At 51.1% G+C, this 24239-nt stretch overlaps 2 protein-coding genes across 2 annotated transcripts in view; one reads left to right on the top strand and one right to left on the bottom strand.

Moving 5' to 3' along the window:
* Window positions 1-20515, top strand: part of LOC122376517 — a 39993-nt gene extending 19478 nt beyond the window's left edge. Inside the window, exons 5-9 of the mRNA XM_043356411.1 lie at window positions 13574-13648; window positions 14022-14125; window positions 14706-14852; window positions 18718-18866; window positions 19229-20515. Of these exons, the coding sequence (XP_043212346.1) occupies window positions 13574-13648; window positions 14022-14125; window positions 14706-14852; window positions 18718-18866; window positions 19229-19437 (684 nt within the window). The 3' untranslated portion in view covers window positions 19438-20515. The remainder of the gene's footprint in view (window positions 1-13573; window positions 13649-14021; window positions 14126-14705; window positions 14853-18717; window positions 18867-19228) is intronic.
* Window positions 20516-22192: 1677 nt separating this feature from the next.
* On the bottom strand, window positions 22193-23374 carry LOC122376516 (microfibril-associated glycoprotein 4-like). Its single transcript, XM_043356409.1, has one exon. The coding sequence runs from the start codon at window positions 23372-23374 to the stop codon at window positions 22193-22195; it is 1182 nt and encodes a 393-aa protein (XP_043212344.1).
* Window positions 23375-24239: the final 865 nt, after the last annotated feature.

Genomic DNA, 24239 nt, shown 5'->3' with positions numbered 1-24239 from the left:
TGGGTTTGGAATATCACAGCTAAATGGTCACTAATGCCCAAACATGTGTGAAGGTTGTTAACTAGTTGAGGAACGTTAGTTATAATTATGTCCAGAATGTTGCTAGCGTGTTCAGTTACCCTGGTTGGTACCTTAACCATTTGCTCCAATCCATAACTATTCACAACATTTACTAGAATATCGTTTTTGTTGCGGTATCTTCCACCAGTCGAGCTGATCATGTTGGTCCAATCTATATCTGGAAGATTAAAATCACCACCGACAATGATTCTGGAATTTGTGGATAGTGCTTTTTGCTCGAGAACAGACAAGAATTCGGATAGCCGAAGTTCACAGTCACTAGGTGGGTCATAAAGACACCCTATGATATAATGTTTCTTTCCCTTATCAATGACCCTACACCAAATCGCCTCACATTCATCGGTATTATTCCAATCCTCCCTGTAACTAGTTATACTTTCTCTGATACATATAAAAACTCCTCCCCCCGTCCTGTCACAACGGTCTTTTCGGTATGTTACATAGTTATGTGGGAATATTTCCGCATCACTTATGTCGTTTGTTAGCCATGACTCGGTACCCATAATGACATCAGGGTTGTGTTCTCGTACAAACAATTTAAACTCCCTTGCTTTGTTTTCAGATCTTATACTCCTGCAATTTAGGAGTACAAATGACAAGTCCCTATTTGTTCTATTAGCTTGCCTATATTTACATTTCTTATTGCTTGCTTGACCGGTCACATTTTCGGTACTCGCGCTAAAGAATGTTGAATCTTCAACATTCGGACTATTGCATTCATTTATGCTAAAAAACTGCCGGCTGAGTCCATTATGGTGTTCAGAACTTGTGTAGCACCTGCTTTGTTATAATGAACACCATCCCTTACGAGGCCGGTAAATGGACATCTGTCAAGACACTGACGCAAGTCTAGGAACTCTATGCCAGCTAGCTTGGGACAGAGGGAATGAAGCCTGTTGTTTACGCTCTCGGCCCTGCTGTATACAAATGAACCGATATCTTTTCTAGGCGTTACGCTGCAGATGTATACTTGTCTGACTCCTGATCTTTTCTTTGTCTGTTGTGCTAGTTTCACCAAATTCGAGACTATCTGCTCCGACCCGTTACGCGTCAGGTCATTTGTACCTACGTGGAGAACTACGTTAGGAGCAACGGTTTCTGTTGACGCCTGAACCACACGTTCAACATGCTCAGTTGCAGCGCCAGGGATTGATCGAAACGATATGTTGGCTCGAGTGTTGCATAGCTTAAGACGGCGGACATTAGAGTCACCTACAACCAGTAATCCTGTGTCACTTGGACGTTGAGAGCGCACATTTTCATTACGTTTTGGGTTATCCTGCCTTATGTAATCATCACGCCTATCACTCACTGGTGGATCACTCTCCACTGAAATGGCAGGTGTTTGTGGTTGTTGACACAGCAGAACGTGAAGCAAGTTTTTCACCTCACCTAGTTCATCAGAAATTTTATCCACTTTGAGCTGAGTCAGCCTAAGGCCTTCCATAACATCCATGAGACTGACCGATATGAAAGAGGGGCCAGGTATAGCCTCCGGCTTTGTGTGAGTATGCCGATCCCAGGCGGCGGCCGACCGTGCTTGCGGGCACTGCTCCAGTCCTGCTGGGGTCACTCGGCCTGAGGTGTCGACGGCGGCAGACTGCGCTGGCGGGCACTGCTCTGTAGTAGCGGCGGCAGGGGCGGTGGACCGCACTGGCGGACCCTGTTCTCCCGATGCGACGGCCGCTGTGGCGGCAGACTGCGCTGGCGGGCACTGCTCTGTAGTAGCGGCGGCAGGGGCGGTGGACCGCACTGGCGGACCCTGTTCTCCCGAGGCGACGGCCGCGGTGGCGGCAGACTGCGCTGGCGGGCACTGCTCTGTAGCAGCGGCGGCAGGGGCGGTGGACTGCGCTGGCGGGCACTGCTCTCCTGAGGCGGCGGCCGCGGTGGCGGCAGACTGCGCTAGCGGGCACTGCTCTCCAAGGGCAGTAGCGGCGGACCGCGCTGGCGGGCACTGCACACCAAGGGCGACGGCCGCGGTGGCGGCAGACTGCGCTGGCGGGCACTGCCCCGTAGTAGCGGCGGCAGGGGCGGTGGACCGCACTGGCGGACCCTGATCTCCCGATGCGACGGCCGCGGTGGCGGCAGACTGCGCTGGCGGGCACTGCTCTGTAGCAGCGGCGGCAGGGGCGGTGGACCGCACTGGCGGACCCTGTTCTCCCGAGGCGACGGCCGCGGTGGCGGCAGACTGCGCTGGCGGGCAGTGCTCTGTAGCAGCGGCGGCAGGGGCGGTGGACTGCGCTGGCGGGCACTGCTCTCCTGAGGGGAACACGATTACTCTCAAATCCGACATTTTTGCGCCCCCATGCAACACGATGCGCTCAAATCCGACAGCGCTATGAATCGACTGTCGGGGCGAAATTGCACATGGAGATTGCGCTGTTTCTGGACATTTGATAAAAACGTGATTTTATCGAAAACCAATGCCAAAGTATGCGTGAAAATGGCATAAAACGGGTAAATGAGGTAGGCCGATTCATTATGTATGACTTTGATTCGACAATTAAGTAAGCTTTCTGCAAAATGCGCTGTTTTGTAAATGACTGCTGAATTGCTCCACAACTCGACTTTTGGATGTAATTTTGCGCCAAGATCCGACCCTTTCGAATCAGTGCTTAGTGGTCGTGAAAAATTTCATTTGACTTGTATTTCTTTAAAAATGAACGTATAAAGGAATGTTAAAAACATAAATGTACAGTTTTTTGCGCTCTTTAATGTGATGTGCGTTTATAACCAATTGGTATTATGTAAAATGAAAAATCCATTATTTGCAAAAATAAATTTCGAGGAACGACTTGGCCTTCACGGTCAAGTGAGATCTATAGTAAGTACCTAGGCATTCATCACGAAATCATGACTTTTCAATTTCTTAAAAACTGATCCAAACAAAAATCGAAGTGTTGGAACTTGTTAAATGCAGTGCAAGGATCACGATTATGGTATTTTTTTCTTTGGCCGTTCGATATTTTCGCCAATATCTTTGATTTTAAATATTTCACAAGTCAACGACGAGCGCAATATTCAATTTTTGCGCCAGGGCAGAACACCAGCATGTCAATTGCAGGCGCATTGCGCTATTTTTTGACGACTGGCTGGCGGATCTGGGCGCACTGGACATAATGCGCTTCAAATCAACTCCCGATGAAGGGAAAACTTCAATTTGGCAACACCAGCATGTCAATTCCAGGCGCATTGCGCTATTTTTTGACAACTGGCTTGCGGATTTGGGCGCACTGGACATAATGCCAGGGGCGGTCGCAGACTTGGCGTTTGGGGGGGGGGGGGCAACTTGGAAAAGGGGCCCCTGCACTGACCTGGGGGACCCGGTGCTAGCTTAAAGGGGCCCACGGGCGTAGTGCATGGGGGCAGAAATCTAGCCATGGGCGGTGAAGGGGGGGGGGGTAGGGAGCGGCATCCGAGCGGAGGCTCATTGCCAGCTTTGAGGGTGTACCATGTCGAAAAGGTAAGTTCATTTTGAAGCATAGGTGTAATGTCAATAATTCACGCAACTGTGAATTGACTACCGGCTACCGCAAAAGTAAAACCGGCTAACTTAGCCATTTTCGAAGATATCGTGCTAAAACTTTTGACAGTGGGTCATCGGTATGTGTTCAATCACATGAGTTCCGTTTCTTATTTTTTACTTGAGCACAAATGTAAGTTATGAAGACCATCACAGTAGCAAATGCATCGAAAGATGGATAGTAGTGGGCAAAATATCCTTAATTTGTCGTGCTGCATCGAAAGTAGTGTTGATGAGAAAAGGGGTTTTTATTCCAGATTATCGTGGGTGCAGAATACATTGTCTGCACCCACTGGAGAATTATTGTTGGTGCAACTGCACCCACTGCACCCATGGCTCTTACACTTATAGGCCCATGGATAACGCTTCGGCGATACCTATCGCATAGAGGCTGCAATGTGGCCCTTAGAGTACAGTGTCAGACCCCCAGAGGCCGGATTTGGACCCAAGGGTCAGCGAAGGGCCTCAAAGGCCCCAGAGGCTGATGTGGGCCCTCAGAGGCAAGTGCGTGACGCCCAAAGGAAAGTCTTGGGCCCCCATAGAACATAATAGGGCTATCAGTTGCTGGTGTAGAGACCTCATAGGCCAGTTGGGGGCATATAGAGGCCAGTTTTGGGCACCTCAGAGGCTAGTGTGGGGCCTCAGATGTCGGTGTGAGGCCCTTAAAGACCGGTATGGGTCCTCAGAAGCCGGCATCGATCCTTCAGAAGCCAGTACGGGGCCCTCAGAGGCACATAAGGGTCAGTTTGGGTCCCAGAGACAGAAATGGGACCATCAGAGGCCGGTGTGGAGCCTTTAGAGGCCGGTTTGGGCCCTTAGAGGCCAGTTTAGGGCCATCAGACACCAGTACAGGGCCTGCAAAGGGCAGTTTGAGACCATCAGAGAACCGACTTGGGCACTCAGATGCTAAGGTGGGTCCTTACAGGCCAGCATGGGGCCCTCAGAGGTTAGCGTGGGGCCCTAAAAGACCGGCATGGGTCGGCGTTGGACCCCAGAGGCAGCCTCAAAGGCCAAAGATGGGCCCTCAAAGGTGATGCGGGCCCTTAGAGGCCGGCATCGGGTCTTCATAATCCAGTGCAGGGCCCATAGAGGCTAATATGTGTCCTTACAAGCCAGCATAGGACCCTCAGAGGTCAGTGTGGGGCCCTAAAAGACCGGCATGGGCTGGCGTTGGACCCCAGAGGCCAGCGGAGGGCCCTTAAAGGCCAAGATGGGTCCTCAGAGGCCGATGCGGGCCCTTGGAGGCTGGTATTGGGTCTTCAGAATCCAGTGCGGGGCCTCAGAGGCTAATGTGGGTCCTTACAGGCTAGCATGGGCCCTTAGAGGTCAGTGTGGGGCCCTAAAAGACCGGCATAGGCCGGCGTTGGACCCCAGAGACCAGCGGAGGGCCCTCAAAGACCAAGAGGAGCCCTCAGAGGTCGATCCAGGCTCTTAGTGGCCGACATCGGGTCTTCAGAATCCAGTGCGGGGCCCTCAGAGGCAATTAAAGGCTAGTCTTGAGACATAAATGAGGCCACCAGAGCCTGTGTAAGGCCCTCAGCCGCCGGTTGGGCCCCTGAGACCGGTTTAAGGGCCCTCAAAGGCCAGTGGAGGGCCCTCAGAGGTCACCGTGGGTCCTCAGAGGTCAATGTGGGCGCTTGACCGCCACTGAAGGGCCCTCAGAGGTCAGTGTAGGAACCTCAAAGACCGGTATGGGATCTGCTAATATGTAGCTGGCGTGGGTTTCTCGAGCCTAGTGACAATCGAATACGGGCCAGGGCCCCATACGCCCATGGGGGCCCATCGGTTGTTTGGGGGGGGGGGGGGGGCAAATGATATGATGGCCCCCTGATTTGCCTTTGGGAGGGCATGGCCCTGATGCCCCCCCCCCCCCCCTGCGACCGCCACTGCACCAATCTGAGGCTGTTGACAAAGCTGACATCTGGCGAGCAGGCTGAAAACCAAAACTTTAGTCCAGACAAAGCGCGCCCTTGAAGAAGTGCGCCTAAAGCGGTCAAAAGGTGTCGTCTGCCGGCGCAATCGTTGAATTTAGAGTGCGCTCACGTCACGTATAATGGCTGAATGCCAAATCGTTTCCAGACAAAAATATTCGATCTTTTGAGTTGTTTCTTGTTGGACATGAGATTTAGAATAGGTATTTATAGAGGTTGTGTCAAAGCGGTGAATGGCAAAAACGGTTCTAAGCACCTTAAAAGCCTTTGTAGATTCAGTACTTTTTAAGCGCACCATGTTGTGTATCGGCGCAGTGAAAAGTCACGTGACCCGACCTAGTCACGTGACTGCGCTTAAAACCGAAATCGTGATCAGGGGAGCGACGGCCGCGGTGGCGGCAGACTGCGCTAGCGGGCACTGCTCTCCAAGGGCAGTAGCGGCGGACCGCGCTGGCGGGCACTGCACACCAAGGGCGACGGCCGCGGTGGCGGCGGACCGCGATGGCGGGCTCTGCTCTCCAAGGGCAGCAGCGGTGGTAGCCGCAGCGGAACACGCTGGCGGGCACTGCTCTCCCGAGGCAATGGCCGCGTTGGCGGCGGACTGCGCTGGCGGGCACTGTTCTCCAAGGGCGACGGCCGCGGTGGCGGCGGACTGCGCTGACGGGCACCGTTCCAGTCCTGTTGGGGGCACTCGACCCGAGGCGGCGGCACTGGTAACGACGAGGGCGGACCTCTCTGACTGAAACTGTCGATCGCCGATTGAATGTTCGTTACATGTCCATCCGGCTTGTGGGTTTCTCTCCTCTTCCATGCATTGGAGATGCGCGTATCTGAAGCATGTCACCACTTCGCATTTGATAATGGAATCTGTCACAAGTCTCGATCGTAGCAGCCGGCTTTCAAATGCTGTGTCACACAATGAGCATGTGGTACTTGGGCCAGGGTTTGTTTCCACATCACCTGCTAGTAGTATAAGCAAGAGGGTGATGTACAGTTTTGTGCCCATGTATTTCTGTCCTCGTCTGCTGGGAATTGGGCGAGGCAGCAGCACAGTGTACTGTGCTGCCACTCGGCAGCGGCACCATGGCGTGTACTGCACGGTGTCTTCGGTCTTACATAGTGCGCACACAGCCACAGCAGCCAGCAGTGCGTACGTCAAAACCTTTCCGCCAATCATCTTACAATTCTTTGCAACCAGATGCTTCAAAATGTGGTATCCAATATTAGCCGTACAGGTCTTTATAACGAAAGATTCGTCAAAAGATGGCGCTAGTGTCGCCTCACACGTTCGGCATCCTCCCGGGAGGTGCGTGTCTTGACAGAATCACGTGCTATGTCAAGGCGGTCAAGGCCGCTTGTCTCGAATTCGGAACCGATTTAAGACAAAACATGCACAGTTCTGATCGTGATTTAGCGAATATTTCTCACTCACTTGTTTTCATTCCGCGGCCCATAGTAGAAAAAGCTTCATTTATTATATTGTCAATAGTATCTTGTCTGGGAATAGTCTTGTGAGTGCGATTTATCAGTGTGAAGAACCCGCGCCAATCAAGTCGCAAGCTTGCCACTGCTCGTCGAGGTTCTCCAAATATTTAAGCACCTGTTTTAACTTATTTCTTCAATATTTATGTCAATTACGGTTCACCCATGTACTTCGGCAATATGGCAAAACATTTGGCATATGCCATTTTATCTAACACATCCAAAATTAACATGAAAATACGACCAGCACAAAAGCTGTTCCGTCACTACGTCGGCGCACCGACGACCAATCTGTGCTCAATCAATCTGTTATCCGAAATCTGTGCCATCTCCCGCGGGGAGAGCTTACAGCCAGCTGTCACGGGCCGCACTTGGCAAACGCCCACGCTTCTGCAACGTATAGTTTTATTGGCTGCAGCGAGCAGGGGCGGAGGAAGGGACTGTAAATGCAGGAAGCCGCCTCCGCACCAGTGTTGCCAGGTCTAGAGGTAAACCTCCAGATCTAGAGGTTTTAGGGGAGCGTTTCGGGGCTCCAGGTTTTTGAAAAATGCCGGATTCTAGAGGGTTTTCTAGAGGTAATCTGAAAAATTCGAGAAAAGACAATTAGCATCAAGGTCTCTTGAGAACTATTTAGGTACTTAATTTCATGTTATCATCTTAAAGTATTGCATGCTTTAACACACTTTTTTACAGATTGATGGAAACGATAAGCCTTCTTTCGGCTTGTTCACTATTGAGGCTCTGGCCGCCTGCTGCAGCTAAAAGTTCTCGATATACCGTGGGCACCAAGGCTATGTAAACGGGGCACCAAGGCTATGTAAACCTGGTGCCCACGGTGGGCACCAAGTCCACCAAGTTCTGTGGACAAATGCGAAGGCATGCGAAGGATGAGTGAATTATCTTGATTGGGGATACAACCGGGTGTTTCCAAGCCCGCTGCCAGCGCGCTGACGTCACACTTTGGGTCTGTTCCAGTCGCAATTCCTAACACATCTAAACTTCCTCCAAGGGCAAGATAGAGGAGGTTGGAGCAGGGCCCTCCTTTGATTTGTAGGGGCTAGAGCTGACACTGGAACAGGGAAGCAATCTTGGAGGATTTTAGAGGTGTTAGGAAGTGCGACTGGAACAGACCCTTTGGTAGTGTTGAAGCAATGGGCTTGATGATGTCATCACGCGCTAGCAGCGGATGGCAGCGTGCTTTGAAACGGCGCCACGGTTTGTGATACGGAGGTAGGTATGGAGGTATATATGTTCTATAATCAGTGGCAATGGAACAGAGGTTTCTAGAGGTTTTTACAACATTTTCTGGAGGTATTGGCATCACTCGACCTGGCAACACTGCTCCGCACGTCTTTCCACTGCAGTGCAGTCTCTGGGCCGTCGACCGACCCGCTAGTAAAGTCGCTCAGTGCAAATACAGGTATATTTGAGTCAAAATCAGTGGTGGGTTCAGTGGCAGCCGTGGGGACGGGACATTGGACAGTGAATAGCTTTCTTATTCAGGGGAAGGGGCTCTACCATTAGGTAAGAATCGACAAGGCATATTAGCCTTAGTGAAAAAAACTTGGTTTTTGATCAGCTAAATCGGTAGATTAAAAACCAATGGAAGTGCTCATGCCCCGGCGTTGCGCAAAGTCAGATCAGCGACAGAAAGTGATGGGACATATACGAGTCGGACTCGGACTCGGCTATGTCTCTGGACACTGTCGGCTGGTCTTGCCGCTGGTCTGGCCGCTGTCGGTGGCTACGCCTATGGCTTTGGACGCTGTCAATGGCTCAGCTCCTATAAGGAATGTGTGGAGCGGATGCTGGGATTAATGTCAGGGCTGCGAACTGCTATCGGTTTTCCCGGTAAATGGACACGGCTGCCCATCTCAAACGGCGCCTGTAGCGGACCCGATCAGGTCTGCATGGTTTGAGCACGTATTTGGTGCAATGGGAATATTTGATATCCACTCATTTAATGGTCACAGACCATATCTAGAAATAGATTATCCTCCTCCTCCCTCCCCCCCCCCCTCCGGGAGACGATTGCAGGATCAGCGCGTCGCTGAGGGCGCTGTAATTTATTTTCATACACATGAATGCCATGAAGGTCATGAGAAATGAGAGCCAACACATTTTTGGAGGGATATTGAAATAATTCCTGGAATCATTTGATGAATGAGCACTAGATAATCCGATTCCAAAGGGATTTATAACAGCTCTACACACAAAGAACATAAAACGTCTGATTAACTTCCTGCTGTGTTTCAGTTTTTCGCCGGGAAACAAAATGCTAAACGGATCAGGCGATATAACAACTGATTTCGCTAATTCTTCTTAGATCTCTCATGAAATGTTGGGACTGCTAGCAAAGCGCTTCCTGTATAGACTTTGCAAATTGCAGGCAGGCCAAGCTTGGTTGGCCAGTCAATAGTAGTCCTATTTTGTTGCTACACATAAACACCTCCCAATATCGGACCGGATGCCGCGTGTCGCCATCGCTCTCACACTCTGCGACAGTATCCTCTATTGTAGGCTCGTGTCTATACGGCGGGACCCCGGATCCGCCAGTGGTGTCTATACGGCGGGACCCTGGATCCGCCGCCTGGATCAGCGTCTGAGGGGCTCAGCCCGGACCCGAGGGAGTCACAGCCGCAGGTGGAGCCGCCGACTGACCAGATATGGGGGGGGGAGGAGGGGGACGCGGCTGGTCAAAGAGCCGCCGATTGACCGACTGAAGGGGGGGGGGAAGTCAGAGAGAGAGGGAAGTCAGAGGAAGGGGCGGCTGGTCAGAGTCCCCGACTGACCACTGACCGGCTGCAGTGGGGGAGGGGGGGGGGGGGTCGGTGACAGAGCTGGGGGTTTGTGGGGCGGCCGAACGCTGCCGGTACCCCAAAACGATAGAGCTCGGCCAGGGGTGTAACGGTGGTGAAATAGCGCAACAGATGAGTCATAGAAAAGGAGAGGGCTGATGCAATGGTAGCGAAATGATCCGAAAAACATTCAAACAATGTGGTGGTTTGAGCGTCTGAGTTTCAAGCTCAAAGCCGTGTTGTTTTTCAAGCTTGTTCATAATAATATCAACAATTTCACAATCAGCAAAAGAAGGTCATGTTTTTTGTTTTTGCAAAGAGAGTAGTTTGTCTGAAATAAAGTTTCTTTCTATGTTAAAATAGTTCCTAAATAACCTAGCGAAGTCTCAGAGACCCACCACGCTCCTCATGTAGCGACTATCGGCAGACCGGAAGGGCAGACTTCCCGTCGGCTGCACGCGCTGCCCGCCGCACTTCCGGCCAGGGATAATTCGGACGAAACGATCGGTGTCTGCCGCCCGAAAATTCGGTTTGTCTGTAAAATCGGTCTGCGTTGCGTCACTCACTCAGGATGCGTCGTCGAGCCGGCTCGTCTCTATCGTTATGAACCGCACACTTCAGTTCAGTTCTTAGAATAAAGCTCAGTATGTCAAAATATATTAGTGAATTTAGCATTAGTGAATACGAAAGTGATCATTGATACTCGTAATGTAACATTCTTGTATCATAAATTAATTTGCTCAACTCATTCTTATGATGACACAAAAAGGAATGTGTGGAGTTTTTGTGCTCTTGCCATTATGAGTTTGAAGTGATCTATGTTTAGTGACAAATAGCAAATCTGTTCCGTTGCACCGAAATTTGTTTAAATCATTAATTAATTAAGTACTGCCGGATCTGAAAACAGGCGTGCTTTTCTATGAGGACATTTCATCCGGAGAATTCTGTCATATCTCGTGGTGTCCCGTCAGATATACTTTCTGCTCTTTATCAGCGCCACGCGCGAAGGTCACTTCTCTTCTAAGCTTATATTGGCTCCTGGTCGTTTACCGAGTGGTGCATTGTCGCAAGGACCGACGGAGCGGTGGTAGCGTCTCTGTTTCCGGTCCAGTGATTGGACGGACGTCGGGCAACATGCTTTGGTACACGACTGTGCCGGTACGGTACAGGTGTACTGGTGTACTGACTGTGCCAGTTCTGAGTACATAGGAGCCGACAGAACAGTAGTAGGGGGTCCCTAGTCGGCCGCTGAACGTACTGAGTACACAGGAGCGGACAGAACAGTAGTAGGAGGCCCCTAGTCGGCCGCTGAACGTACTGACTACACAGGAGCCGACAGAACAGTATAGGTAGTAGTTATAGGTCCCTAGTCGGCCGCTGAACGGACAGGCACCGGTGCTCGGCCTTGGCGATCGCGGCGCACGGCTGCACAAGTGCAGAGCGGATTTACCCGGCCGAAGGGATCCGGTATACTAGAGATGTCAATCGGATACCAACTTTTTGGTATACCGATACCAAACCGATACCGACTTGGTATTTGGTATTCTAATCCTAATGTGTTTGGTATGTTGTTGATATTATGGATCCTCGCTAATGTATAAAAGGCTGTGCATTAAATTTGGTCAAAACTTATTATTTTCATCATATTTCCTAATTGGTTCGGTTTCGGTATTTTCCTACGGTTTTGGTTGGCATTAGGTTTGGTAATGGTTTTCAGATTTTCTGTAACTGACATCACTAATCGGTACCCCCGGTTGTGTCGGAAACGAGATGGGGCGAGAGGGAAGATATGACTGATATGCTCTGGTATCTGTCGTATCTGGTGAGATGATACTCAGGTAAAGACGCATCTGAAGGGGAAGGGGTCCTGCGCATCTGGCATATCTGCGCATCTGTCCGTGGTGAAGAAGTAACGGTTGGCGTATTCAGGTCGTGTAGAGGTTATCTGACGTATCCAGAGTTATTGTGTCGCAATGGCAGTTTATTACCTCCTAACCGTCAAGCGTTCCAGTTGCTTTGGGATAGTAATATGACTAGCCAGGTTTGTGTTGAAATTGTGACACATATCATCACTTCCAGCTGGCGACATCCCGCGCCCCGTAGGGGGGCCGAAACGCCCCCCTGTCCTTTTCGGTCGATATCTCCTAAACGGCTGGAGATATCGCCACTAAACTTTCAGAAACCCTCCTGGCATCAATTTTACACATTGTGACCAAACATTTTTTCCAGAGGCTGTGATAGGTTGGCCACAAATGACGTCAGAATGACGTCATATTCTGTCATTTTCGACCGAAAAAAGACCTTCGCGAGAAGACCTGTCAGGCCTACAGCTTTGAAGATACAAAAAAATGATCAAAAAACATAAAAGGTGTAGAATTGACAGGGCTACAAAACATCAATCTCGGATTTTTAAAATTTTTGAGTTTTGACCCCCAAAAATCAAAAAAGCATTTTTTATATATTAGCCAAAAAAATCCATTTTTTTTTGAGTTTCGAGAAACCAGAATATATTTAATAGTACCTACCGTCTTCTATCTACATACCAAATCTCAGATCGATATCTCGTTTTTTGGCCAAGTTATAGCGAAAAAACTGTTCAAAAATGATGACGTCAAATTTTCAAACCCAATTTTTGGCAATTCTAGAACTCGTAGAGCAAACCAAAGACCACCATTAGACTCCCCGTGACGAGCTGCATCGAACTGATATCTATTTTATGCAAAAATATCAACTTTGAAATTTGACCTAATTTGACCTGACCTTGACCTGACCTTCACCAAAACGTGACCTAGGCTGGCCCCAAAGGCTGCCTAACCCACATAATCGTATTTGTCATGTAAAATGGACCATAAAACATGTATCACACGACACTTTCATATTGTGACCCCCGGTGACCTGACCTCACTGTGACCTGACCTGGTATCAGTGACCTCAGATAGCAAAGTATGTGTTTGACGAACAATGTACCATCGATGGTTTTCAATTAATTACCAATTTACTCGATTTCATAACACATTTCTTGAAATGCCTGTGAAGCGGTGAAAATCTGACCTTTGAGACCTGACCTGTGACGTCATCGGTTTGACCTAGGTCAATGAAATTTGGTCACAAGGTAGTTCCTGGGTGGGGCTATCGAACGCCGTTTGAATTTTGAAAATCGACCGGTAAATTTCCGAGATCTTAGGGGGGGGCAAACGCCCCCCCCCCCCTACGGGTGGTAGGGTCCGCCGATAGCCCTACGGGGCGCGGGCTAAGGACAAAAACTGAGCAGGGAAGTAAATGACATTGCAAGGCATTTCGCACGATTTTTAATCTCTTTACGATTCTCATTATCTTCAGTAGGCTGCTGAGACGAAACTTAGGAAGAATGTTATTGGGCAGGGACGCAGACGATTGCTAGTAACGAAAATCGCAACCCTTCAAAATGTCGGGGATTTCTAGGACTCTTTACTTTCAGAGAGGATCTCGCATTGGGTTACTGGACGGGATGCCTGGCGCCCTCTAACTAATCAGTAACGTATGATTAAAAACAATAACACCAGGACGGATAAATAGCACGCAGGTCTGCAGGTCTGGGACCACTGATGACCCTTCGTATCCCCTCTGTTTTCGGGTGTCACCGCGCGGGACAAAGTGCTGACCCTCCCGTCCCCCTGTTTCCAGAATGTTTGATATAACTGACTGCCCCCGTCCCCGGTGTTTGCAGAGCCTGACACTGTGCCTATATAACTGACTGACCCCTGACCCGGTGTTTGCAGAGCCTGACACTGGGGAACCGGTTCGGCGGAACAGACGCCGAGGACAACAGCCTCATGGAGGCCTGTGCCACCGTGGTAAGAATACGACGGACAGTGACGTCAGTGGCCGTGTGCTCCACCGCACCTGGATGACCTCGCCCTGTTGCTGTGGTACCTGCCTTGTTGAGCCTTGGTGACCATAGGTTGCAACGTTTCCATACCTTAGGTTGGGACAAATATTTAACGCCTTTCAAAATTTATGTGAGTTATCATCATCGCTCATGTGGTCAAACGCCTTTCGCCCTAGGAAGTTGATGCTTTTATTTTTAGCGTTTTACATAAAATGCCAAATTTGACCTTATCTTATGTTGCTTTGCATGTTATGTCTTACCAAAGGCCGTACGTAAAATATAATGTACCTAATTATTTCACTGGTAGAGTTTTTGACACGCCTCTCCTGTGACCACAGGAGGACTTTATCTACCCGACAATGGCGAGAAACGTCGAGAAGGAGTGGAAATTTGTGGCCAACGTGGACTCGATGACTCAGAGCATTCGCGTGGAAAAGTGCCAGTGAGTACCTCACACAGAGCATTCGCGTGGAAAAGTGCCAGTGAGTACCTCACGCAGAGCATTCCCGTGGAAAAGTGCCAGTGAGTACCTCACGCAGAGCATTCGCGTGGAAAAGTGCCAGTGAGTACCTCACCGCGCGCAGAGCATTCGCGTGGAAAAGTGCCAGTGAGTACCTCACCGCGCGCAGAGCATTCGCGTGGAAAAGTGCCAGTGAGTACCTCACCGCGCGGGGAGCGCTCAGAACGCCGAATGACTTCGCCTCAGATATGACCGCTGTTACTAGTCGCAACTACTTACCATCGAATGTCCAGGCGTTGGGAAACCAACCTATGCATGTCTAATCGCTAGATGAAGGACCAAATTACTGATGGGATGCAATGACAATTAGATTCATGCATAAAATAGTTGACGTGGTTGGCTTTTATCGAGACAAAGTATCAAGTCCTGTATTGAAACAATGTCATCTATGCCACAAACTTCTGAAGCTTTTTTGAGCATTTATAATGAATCTAGCCTCGATAAACTGCACAAATACTGCACCATTCGAGACTCGAACCCGGGACCTTTGTGTGACCGCCAGGGACGAGGGCAAGCCGTGCAAGATCAGCGAGACGGGGACGATCTGTCGCCAAAAGTACATCTACCGCAAGCTGTTGGCCATGGACGGCAACCAGCGGCTGGAGGCGGACAACTTCCGCATCCCCAGCACCTGCGTTTGCTACATCAAGTGAGTCGGCAGTCCACAGTCCGCACCGTGCCGTCAGCAGTCCAGTGTCCGCAGTCCAGTGTCCGCAGTCCGCAGTCCGCAGTCCAGTGTCCGCAGTCCAGTGTCCGCAGTCCAGTGTCCGCAGTCCAGTGTCCGCAGTCCAGTGTCCGCAGTCCACTGTCCGCAAAACACAGGACATGTAACGGTCAGCAAGTGCCCAGCTCGCCTCCTTCGGACCAGTCAAAGGTTTCTGAGCCTCCTGTACAGAAAATCCGTCACCCCACGATTGTCGACTTTGCCGACCAATTACAGCCACAATCCATTTGGGGACGCATAGGTGACGGTCAATTTACAAAAAGAAAAAAATCCTCCGCAATTCAGCACTCTTTCAACTCCGCATCGCTCGATTTCCTCGCAGCGCAATCCATGGCTGGCAGCGGACGCAGTGCAGTCCGCGGCTGGCAGCGGGCGCAGTGCAGTCCACGGCTGACAGCGGACGCAGTGCAGTCCACAGTGACAACGGATGCAGTGCAGTCCACGGCTGACAGCGGACGCAGTGCAGTCCACGGCTGACAACGGACGCAGTGCAGTCCACGGCTGACAGCGGACGCAGTGCAGTCCACGGCTGACAGCAGACGCAGGGGCGGATCCAGGAATTTTCGGGAGGGGGGGCGGCAAGTCGAAATAGGGGCGACCTGGCAATCCGGGGGCGCTCCATACAAAGGGGGCGCCAAACCGTCAAAATCGGGAGCTAAAAGCCCGCGCCGTGCTAGGGGGCGTTATCGCGCTCCCCCTCAGGTTTTTCGCAAATATCTGAAAAACGGCTGCGCGCAGCGCCGCCATTTTCAGCATACCTTATCATGCATCTTTTTGCACATGTAAAAATGTCTGACGCGGGTGATGGAAGGTCAGGTCACCAGGTTATGCCAAGTGAACTAGCCTAAGAAAAAGTTCAAATGCTTACCATTGCTATACCGACTGAACGATTGCTTTGAACCTTTCAGCGATTGATGAAAGCAACACCATTCATGAAATGTATATCTCGGAATTTCGATATCTGTGACCTAAGGTCAGGTCAGTTGTGCGACGTCTCCATTAGGTAGGTAGGTATAATTAAGTCTTTGGGAGAAACTGAAAGGCATCTCTTTTGGACGGGCGCCATTCTAGACAATATCAATCATTGGGATACATATAAAATTAACACACTGAATAAGAACATTGCACCTAGTGTGACCACTCATTATGTCCCAGAGGTCATCCCATGTCATGAAAGGTCCGCAGCAGTTTTTTTTTTAATAACTTTTGATAGATTCAAGCTAGAGCGATAAAAACACCTCAGCTGTGTTCAGCTCGACGATAATCGACTGCTATGCAGCATTACCTTTCCCGGTCAGGTCATGACCTTGACCTGAGGTCAAATTCTCAAAATTACCCTTCATAAGGTCAACCTTTAGTTTGTTCGACTTGTCTCGACGACAGAAACGCAATGCTGGCAAACGTTATGTCGAGACCCAAGTCAAAAGTCAAAAGTTATTGCAGGAAAACATTGTTCGTAAAAAGGCTATTTTTAGAGTCTTTTGCCCTCTGAAGGCTAAACCGTTGACCTGAGGTCAAATCTGAGCGCAGCTTGCAGAAACACCTTTAAAAGGGCTATCGAATGCGCTTTTCTGCGGCGCTATAGCTCTATTGGTTTCCGAGTTATGTGCCGCTGCTTCGAAAACGGAGAAATGTTGAAACAGGCAACATTTTACCTTTGATGACCTCTGGTGACCTGACATTCGACCTGACCTAAAAAATGACCGTTTTGTTTTCGTCCTGTTTTTTGACGATCTCTCGAATGCCGCTTATCGCGTGTCACTACGCGGCCCAGGAGCCGAGTTAAGACGAGGGAGTGTGCCCCCCCCCTCCCCAGCAGGACACGGAAAACTCAGACCAGCACGGCACGGGTTAAAAGTCGTAGATGGGCACCGCTACCCTAGCAAAAGATATTAGCAAAAAGGTGGCCTCCATTTACTGGTGCAGTCCTCCTTCTCCCGGTGATGCCCCCCTCCTTTTTCTGGAAGCGTCTCACTTATGCTGGTATGCCTCACTTCCCGGGGGCGCCCAACCTCTGCTTGGATCGCCTAATCCATTATGGAGAGACCCACTTTGCTTAAGTCGCCTCATTTCTTCCTTCTAAGAAAGACCAATTTGCTGTAGGCAGCCCACTTATCTGGGACGCCCATCTTCTGCTAGAAGTGCCCCTCTTCTTCCTGATGCGTCCCACTTCTACTACGAGTGCACCTTTTCTGTGCACCCTTTGCTGCTGAGGAGTCTTTTCTACTGTGAATAGGGCGGCCCTCTCCGTTAGGCGACCCCAAATTCTGCTGGAGGCGCCCCACTTCTGCCCAACTTTTGGTGGGGTGCCCCTCTCTTGCAGGGGGCACTTCTCTTTTGCTGGAGACGCCACTCTTGTGGGGGCGCCCTTCCACTGCGGGGAACGTCTCTCTTCTGCCAGAGGCCCCCTTTTCTTCTTATGGGGCTCCTGTTTTTTTTTTTTTCTGGGGCGAAGCGACCCTCTGCTCCTCGGAACGGGGCACACCTCTCCTTTTACTGGGGCACCGCCCCTCTGCTGGGGTTGCCCTTCCGCTGTCGTCAGGGGCGCCCCTCTTGGTAGAATATACTCCTTTTCTTTTTGTAATGGGGCGCCCCTCTTCTACCGGGGGCGCCCATCTGCTGCTGGGGCGTCTGTCTTCTGCCGGATATTGTCAATGGGGCGGCCATATCCTGTTTGGCGGGCCCAACCTCTGCTGGAGGCTGCCTATTTCTGATTAACTTTTGCTGTGGCGCCTCTCTTCTGCTGGGGCGCCCCTCTTCTGCTTGGGGCGCCCGTCTCCTACTGGAGACCCCTCTCTTCTGCTGGGGCGCCCCTCTTCTGCCAGTGGCACCCATTTTCTTATTATGGGGCTCCTTTTTTGCTGGGGCGCCCAGCTACTGTCAGGGCGCCCCTATTCTCGGAATGGGGGCGCCTCTCTCCTTTTGCTGGGGCGTCGCTCCTCTTCAGGGGGACACGTCTCCTGCTAAGGGTGCCCTTCCGCTGCCAGGGGCGCCCCTCTTGAACAGAAGGTATTTTATATTATTGTAACGAGACGCCCTCTTCCATCTGCTGCTGGGGCGACTCTCATCTGCTGGGAATAGGCAATTGGGCGTCACTCTCCTGCTTGGTGAGCCCAACTTCTGCTGGAGGCGCCCTATTTCTGCTGAACCTTTGCTGTGTCGCCGCTCTTCTGCTCGGGGCGCCCTCTCTGCCGCGGGATATGGGCGCCTTTTTCGGATGGCGGGGGGGGGGGGCCGCCCCCGTCGCCCCCCCCCCTGGATCCGCGCCTGAGCAGACGCTATATTGGCCATTCGCCGCCGGACTTTGTCCAAAGAGGCGGCAGTGCGGCCACCTAGCGGACCAATCAGAAATCAGCGTCCCCCGACTCCGGGCTGAACTGGACACTGTGGCTCCCAGCCTTCAGGCCGATCAGATCACAGCGTGAGCTCCCATGCGATACCTATGGGCTACCTCCTACTATACATGCCGCCGGTTGTGATTTGCTTTTTATGCATGCAAAACCCCATTAATTCTCTGGTTGTTATGAATCGTCGGGTCGCTGGCCTGTAGCGTGTTGGAAACTGACTTTTCAGTTCTGCCTGACGCTTGTGTTTGTCTTACATCTGTTTGTCTTACGTCTGTTTGTCTTACGTCTGTTGTCTTACGTCTGTTTGTCTTACGTTTGTTGTTTTACGTCTGTTGTCTTACGTCTGTTGTCTTACGTCTGTTGTCTTATGTCTGTGTGTCATGTTGTGCCGTATCCGCTGCTGGGTTTCTGCTACATCTGACACTGGTCCCGGCTCCTCACAGGAACGCGTTCCTGCTGAACTCACGGTTCAAGGACACCACCGCCTCCAACAAGTCGTCGCGCCGGGACAAGCGCCGCTCCCGCTCCCGCTCCCGGTCCCGGCGCCAGACGGCGGACAGCGGGTTCGCCTTCTCCGGCGGAGAGACCGACGGTGAGAGAAACTGCCGGGGTGGCCGGGTGGGTGGCGGCTGACCCGAGCGATGGTTACAGCGTGCGCCTTTGGGGTAGTTCAGTTCGTTTTATCAGTGCATTTGGAGTACTCTGATATGACCAAACATAGCGCGGATCCCCCCAAAAGTGCGTCCCCTGCTACCTTGCGTGTATTTTATATGGAAGGCAACTGATGCCTATAATTATTCTTACGAAGAGTTGGCATGTAGTGTAAATGAAGCCATCTTGTTGAAGGGGTTTCTGATTCACTGTTCAGAATCCATTTGTGTGAGGACGACATCACCCCACAACCCGTTCAGTGCGCCATGCCACGTCTCTGACCCCGTCCATGTCGTCCGGCAGGTCTGAGCGGCTCGCCGCTGGACAACTCGCTGTCTGGCGGCGCGCCGGCGCAGGGCACCGCCCAGCAGAGCATCGAGACGGAGGACACGCTCAGTCCCTCCGACACCATCGGCAGGCAGAAGGTCCGCTTCGCCGGAGAGATTGTCGTCGAGTCCAACCCCATCATCGTCCAGAAAAAGCCGCCCAAGTCGGCCGGCCGGCGGAACTGAGCGCGGCGCCACCTGCGGAGGACGGCCACAAGCTGCAGTTCCGAATCCTGCCGCCGTGGCGCTGCTGTCGGCGCGGGGAAATATGGCGGGTGTGGCGGTTATTTCAAATGTGGCTGGATCTGGCACGGGATCCGAGAGATCTGAAAGTGATTGTGTGTTTCCGGGTCAAATGTTTAAGCGAAGGCCCTGAAGGCCTCAAAGAGACAGTTTCAATGTCTAAGAGATATAATTTCCAGGCGAATGAAGTGTCAAAAATGCACCGAGCTAGAAAATGGAGCCAGTGACGAGGCCATTGTTCCACCATTCATTGCTAAATGTATTTTCCGGAGGAGCATTGCTGGGCCGGGCCCGCATTAGAAGACGGAAGATATCTCGCAGGAAACTGATTTTGGAGTTAAATTTGTTTCGGTAGTACAACCAAAAAAAGGGAAATATATTTTCAATCATTAATATTTTTATTGTGCTTGTGTGTTAAGTTGATAACAGTAGGTATGTACCTATAAACATTCACCTTTTATAATTAGACCGAGACCATGTGATGTGTGTAGTAGGCTGTTGCATATTCAGAATACATCATTTGTTTATGTATATCGGCGAGCGTCTCAGCTTCTAAAGGATTGGAGTCCGTCGGTATATAGGGCCTCGGGTGTCCGTTTAAAACCACGCAAGCGCCAGGCTTTATGTTTGTGTTCTACTACCTATATACCACAATCCACAGTGACCAGTTGGGGACCCGAGTGCTGCTGATGGAACATAGCCGCGTGTTGTAAAACATGATAATACGTGGCGCGGTGTGTGTCGAGCAGGCCGAGACCTTTGGTTCTGAAGAGCGCATGCGCTACTGAATGTGTGCTGCAAATAATGCGAAAGTTTAACAAAAAATTAGCGCTTATCAGTTTCCGCGAAATAAGCTGCGGAATGCGCATGTTATTCGTCCGCCCGCAACCCGCCAACCATTGCTTATAGACGACAGGATAGACATCAGGCGTTTTTTGTTTTGTTAAGTTCTACTTGGCTTCTAAAATGAAAAACTCATACATTTTTGCATGTTTTTAATAAAATACGACTAAATTTCCAAGTGGTATTGTTGTGATTGATAGTGTTCCGGACGCGCAGTGCAGCACCTATGCTCTTTTCATGGAAAGCAGTGTTTAACCCTCGCCGGACCTATTGGTTTTCTACATACGCGCCGGCCGAGGGGGGGGGCGGGTACGACCCCCCTCGCCGTTTCGCCCCTGGTGGAGCTAGCGCGTCGCGGAAAAAACGAGCGTGTGCGCCGTTACGAGACGCAGAGATTGGTACCCGATTTTAAGGTCCTAGGTCAACCGGTGACCTCTGAGGTCAGGTCAAGTGCCCCAGGGTACGGTTCAGTTTTTGGTGAATAACTTCGCAAAAAACGGTCGCAGAGCGCCGATTTTGGCAGCATCGTGTTCGTCTTACTCAGGCGCGTCGAACGATATACTTTTTGTCCGGGTCAGGTCAACTTGGGGTGTTGACCTCAGGTCAAGGTCAGGTCAGCACCCCCAGGTCACGAAGCGGGTCGAAAGAGGTCATGTCGCATATCATTCGATTTGGCAGGTCTTCCTGAGTCCATTGGTGGCTTTCCCGACTCGCTAGCTCAATTTGATCAAGAGATATTGACGAAAAACTAATATGACCTTGATGACGTCATAAATGACGTCACGCAAGGTCAACATTGCAAAAGTGACGCATCTAACCTTGCAAGGAGTGCATAAAATCACGATTCTGTGTGCTTGAGATAGTTTGAGATCGTTCCCGGCGTCAGAATAGCAGTTTTCATTTTCCCCCGTTGACTTATAATGGTGAGGTCACGAAAATGACCTGACCTCATATGACCTTAAGGAAAAATCCGAGATATACAAGTTGTGGGACTCATAATGGATACTAGATCCTGCAAGTTTCATTTCCCTGTGACATCTCCTCTGGCAGTGAGGGCGTTGCCGAAGTTGCGGCATCTGAAGACCGTGCAGAGGTTCACTTATGACGTTATAGGTCAGTGACCTGACCTGACCCAAAAATGCGGTTGGTGTCAAAAGATGCGGCTTGAATCAAAGGTCAGGTATGCCAAGTTTCAGCTCTCTATCGCCAGCGTGTTAGGAGCTATCGCGAAAAAACCCTATGGGGGGGGGGGCGGCACCCGCCCCCCCCCCCCTCGGCCGGCGAGGGTTAAAAGCATGAAAATTGTCTGTTTTAGTGGTACGGATGCGTTCATGTATTTACATCGTCGAGCACTTATGCCCGCCCGTTTGATGGACAATCCACCCGGTGCCTACTCAGCAGGTACCTACCTCAACACCGCGCAATTACGATAAAGAAGGCGTTGAAAAAAAAACGACAAATCAAACACATTGTCCAAGTATGGTGGATTAGGTATTCTAAGTTAAAACTAGCGCACCACCTCTAAAAAAACCTTATTAAATTCTCATCGGACCTATTGGTGTTCTAAGCTAACCCACACCCGAGTGGGGATCCCAGTTAACTTCACCACGACGCATGCAGAGAGGGGATTCATTGTCCCCGACTATAATAACGTACTTCGTTCCGGCGGTACGGAAATAACGTGTTTCCTTTACGTCACACTATCCCCAGGTTAGAGCCCCCACGGCACAGTGATGTTCCGGTTAATGGCACTGCTATTGGCCCTGCTTAGTGTTCCAGCGACCGCCGCACGGTACTTGTGACACCGATTGTACACCACTGACCACTGTGATGGCCTCCTTTGTGTGTAGATGGGTTAGGTGGGCCTGATCTTCATCTCGGCCTTCTTCAGTGTGTCATAGTCGTCGCTCCACGTCCACCACCATATGCCCGTCTTGTCCACCGTGCCGCCGTCCCGGTACCGTCCGTTCAGGCTGCTCCACCCGCACTGGTCGTGCCACCAGGCCCCCTGGCGGGACTCTGCACAGTGGGCGGACCCGCCGTCCTGGTCACGGTCACCGGTCGAGAACTTCATACTGGACTGGTGCGTCAGACTGTCCCCGGCAGTTCCCGAGTACTTGGAGACACTCAGTTTGTAGCCGTCCCCCTCAGACGAGATACGGAACCGTTCGTAGGTAGCGTGTCTTCGATGGCCGTCAAACGCCTCCAGGTCAACGCGAAGCTCGTACTGGCGGTATGATGCTGTCAGCTGCCAGGTCTTTTCTAAGCCCCACCAGAACTCCTTGGTTAGATTTCCAAAGCCTTCCTTATAGTCCGTCCACCCGAGGTAGAAGTCCTGGCGGGGCTGGATGTCATCCCTCCTCTGGATCACCGTCCATCTCCCTCCGGCAGTGTCCATATCGCAGTACGCCTCGACGGGTGGTTGCTGGATGTCACCACTGGGCCGAAGGAGGTAGACTCCAGATGGGGAGTCGACAGGCAGGTCGCTGCAGTCACGAGGAAGGTACAGATGGTTTACCTTAGCAGCGAGGTCATCCACACGCTCCTGTTGGGACCACGTGTTGATAACGGCCGCGGTCAGCTTGGATCCTAGCATATCGACGTGGGCGGTCAAGTTACCCAGGTTATCCAGTTTGGCGGACAACTCACTCTGAGCCATTTTCTGTTCGCCCAGCTGGGTGTTGAGCTCGCTCAGCTGTGACTGCTGGCTGTCGAGTCTCGCAGTGATTCCAGTTAGTTGACTGGACAGCTCTTCAATCTGCTCACTCTGCCTGCTCCTCAAAATACTGGTGGTGAGTTCCGTCACTCGAGAGTCGAGCTGAGTCAGTCTGTTGTCCAGCGACTCCACACGAGACTCTAGTCTTCTGACGACTGGCCGCAGCTCTTGCTGAACTGCTCTAGCGATGATGCTGAACACGTCGTCTGCAGTGCTGCTGAGCAGGGCGGCCTGCTGCTGATGCTGCTGTTGCTGCGCTGCAGTCCACCCACCCAGGGCGGTCCAGAGGACAAGTGTCACCCCGATCACTGTGCTGGCCATATCGGCGCAGGACAAGGTGCCAACGGCGCCGGCTGCCGACCTCGGACTGACGGCTCCGAGCTGGCAGGACGTCTGCACAGCTCGGTGCGGCTGACCTCTGTCAGAGGCGCCACATCCGGTGACGCGGCCCGGTCCTGTGACCGACAGACTCAGCGATAAACATTTACAGTGGACACTGACCACTGCGTTGCATTGCTTTTCCACCCGGACGTCTCATCCATCACCTTGTGTAGTATACACCACACAATCTGAAGACTTTGAGCAAGTCAAAGGCGTGTTTTCAAGGGATGCGAGTGCTAAATGGTGTGGCAGCAATGAAGGTGTTAGGTAGTTAACTACAACATGATCGGGATATTGGGATAACTTTCATATTGGGATAACTATTATATAGGGACCCTCTTACCTCTAAAAGTTAACCCTCAAGGTAGTGGGGGAGTAGTAGTTTTTGTAGCGCGGAGGCTCTTCGCCGTTCGGAGCGATGCCCAGACATGAATAGGTACGTACATGCATTTATCTACTTGTCGCGAATTCAGTTGCGAATTCAGTTAATTTTTATTTTGAATCGTTTGTTGATGGTAAGATATACATAACACCTTAGTTTAAACAATGTTGTTGTCACCTTTTATACAAAAGCAAAGAGCTATATAGTTATTGCACTCGGGATAAATTAATCAGCTACTCTACATGCATCATCCACAAGGACCAGTCGATACCACGATATGTATTCACCATATGTTGGCCATTACGAGAACAGCGCTTCAATGCAAACGTTTGTTATCCTGCCCCAAACATTCTCAAACTATTGCAGCTAGCTTCAATGCCTTCATCTGATTGACACTCATACATCACAAATATAGATGTTCAC

This window comes from Amphibalanus amphitrite, unplaced genomic scaffold, assembly GCF_019059575.1.
Source record: "Amphibalanus amphitrite isolate SeventyFive unplaced genomic scaffold, NRLGWU_Aamphi_draft 002178F_arrow, whole genome shotgun sequence".
Classification (NCBI taxonomy): domain Eukaryota; kingdom Metazoa; phylum Arthropoda; class Thecostraca; order Balanomorpha; family Balanidae; genus Amphibalanus; species Amphibalanus amphitrite.
Note: the sequence above shows the minus strand (reverse complement) of the source record. Positions and strands in the feature narration are given on the sequence as shown.

Bases quoted from the DNA above. Each gene is read 5' to 3' on its own strand.
- LOC122376516 (XM_043356409.1), bottom strand. From the start codon at position 23,374: ATGGCCAGCACAGTGATCGGGGTGACACTTGTCCTCTGGACCGCCCTG.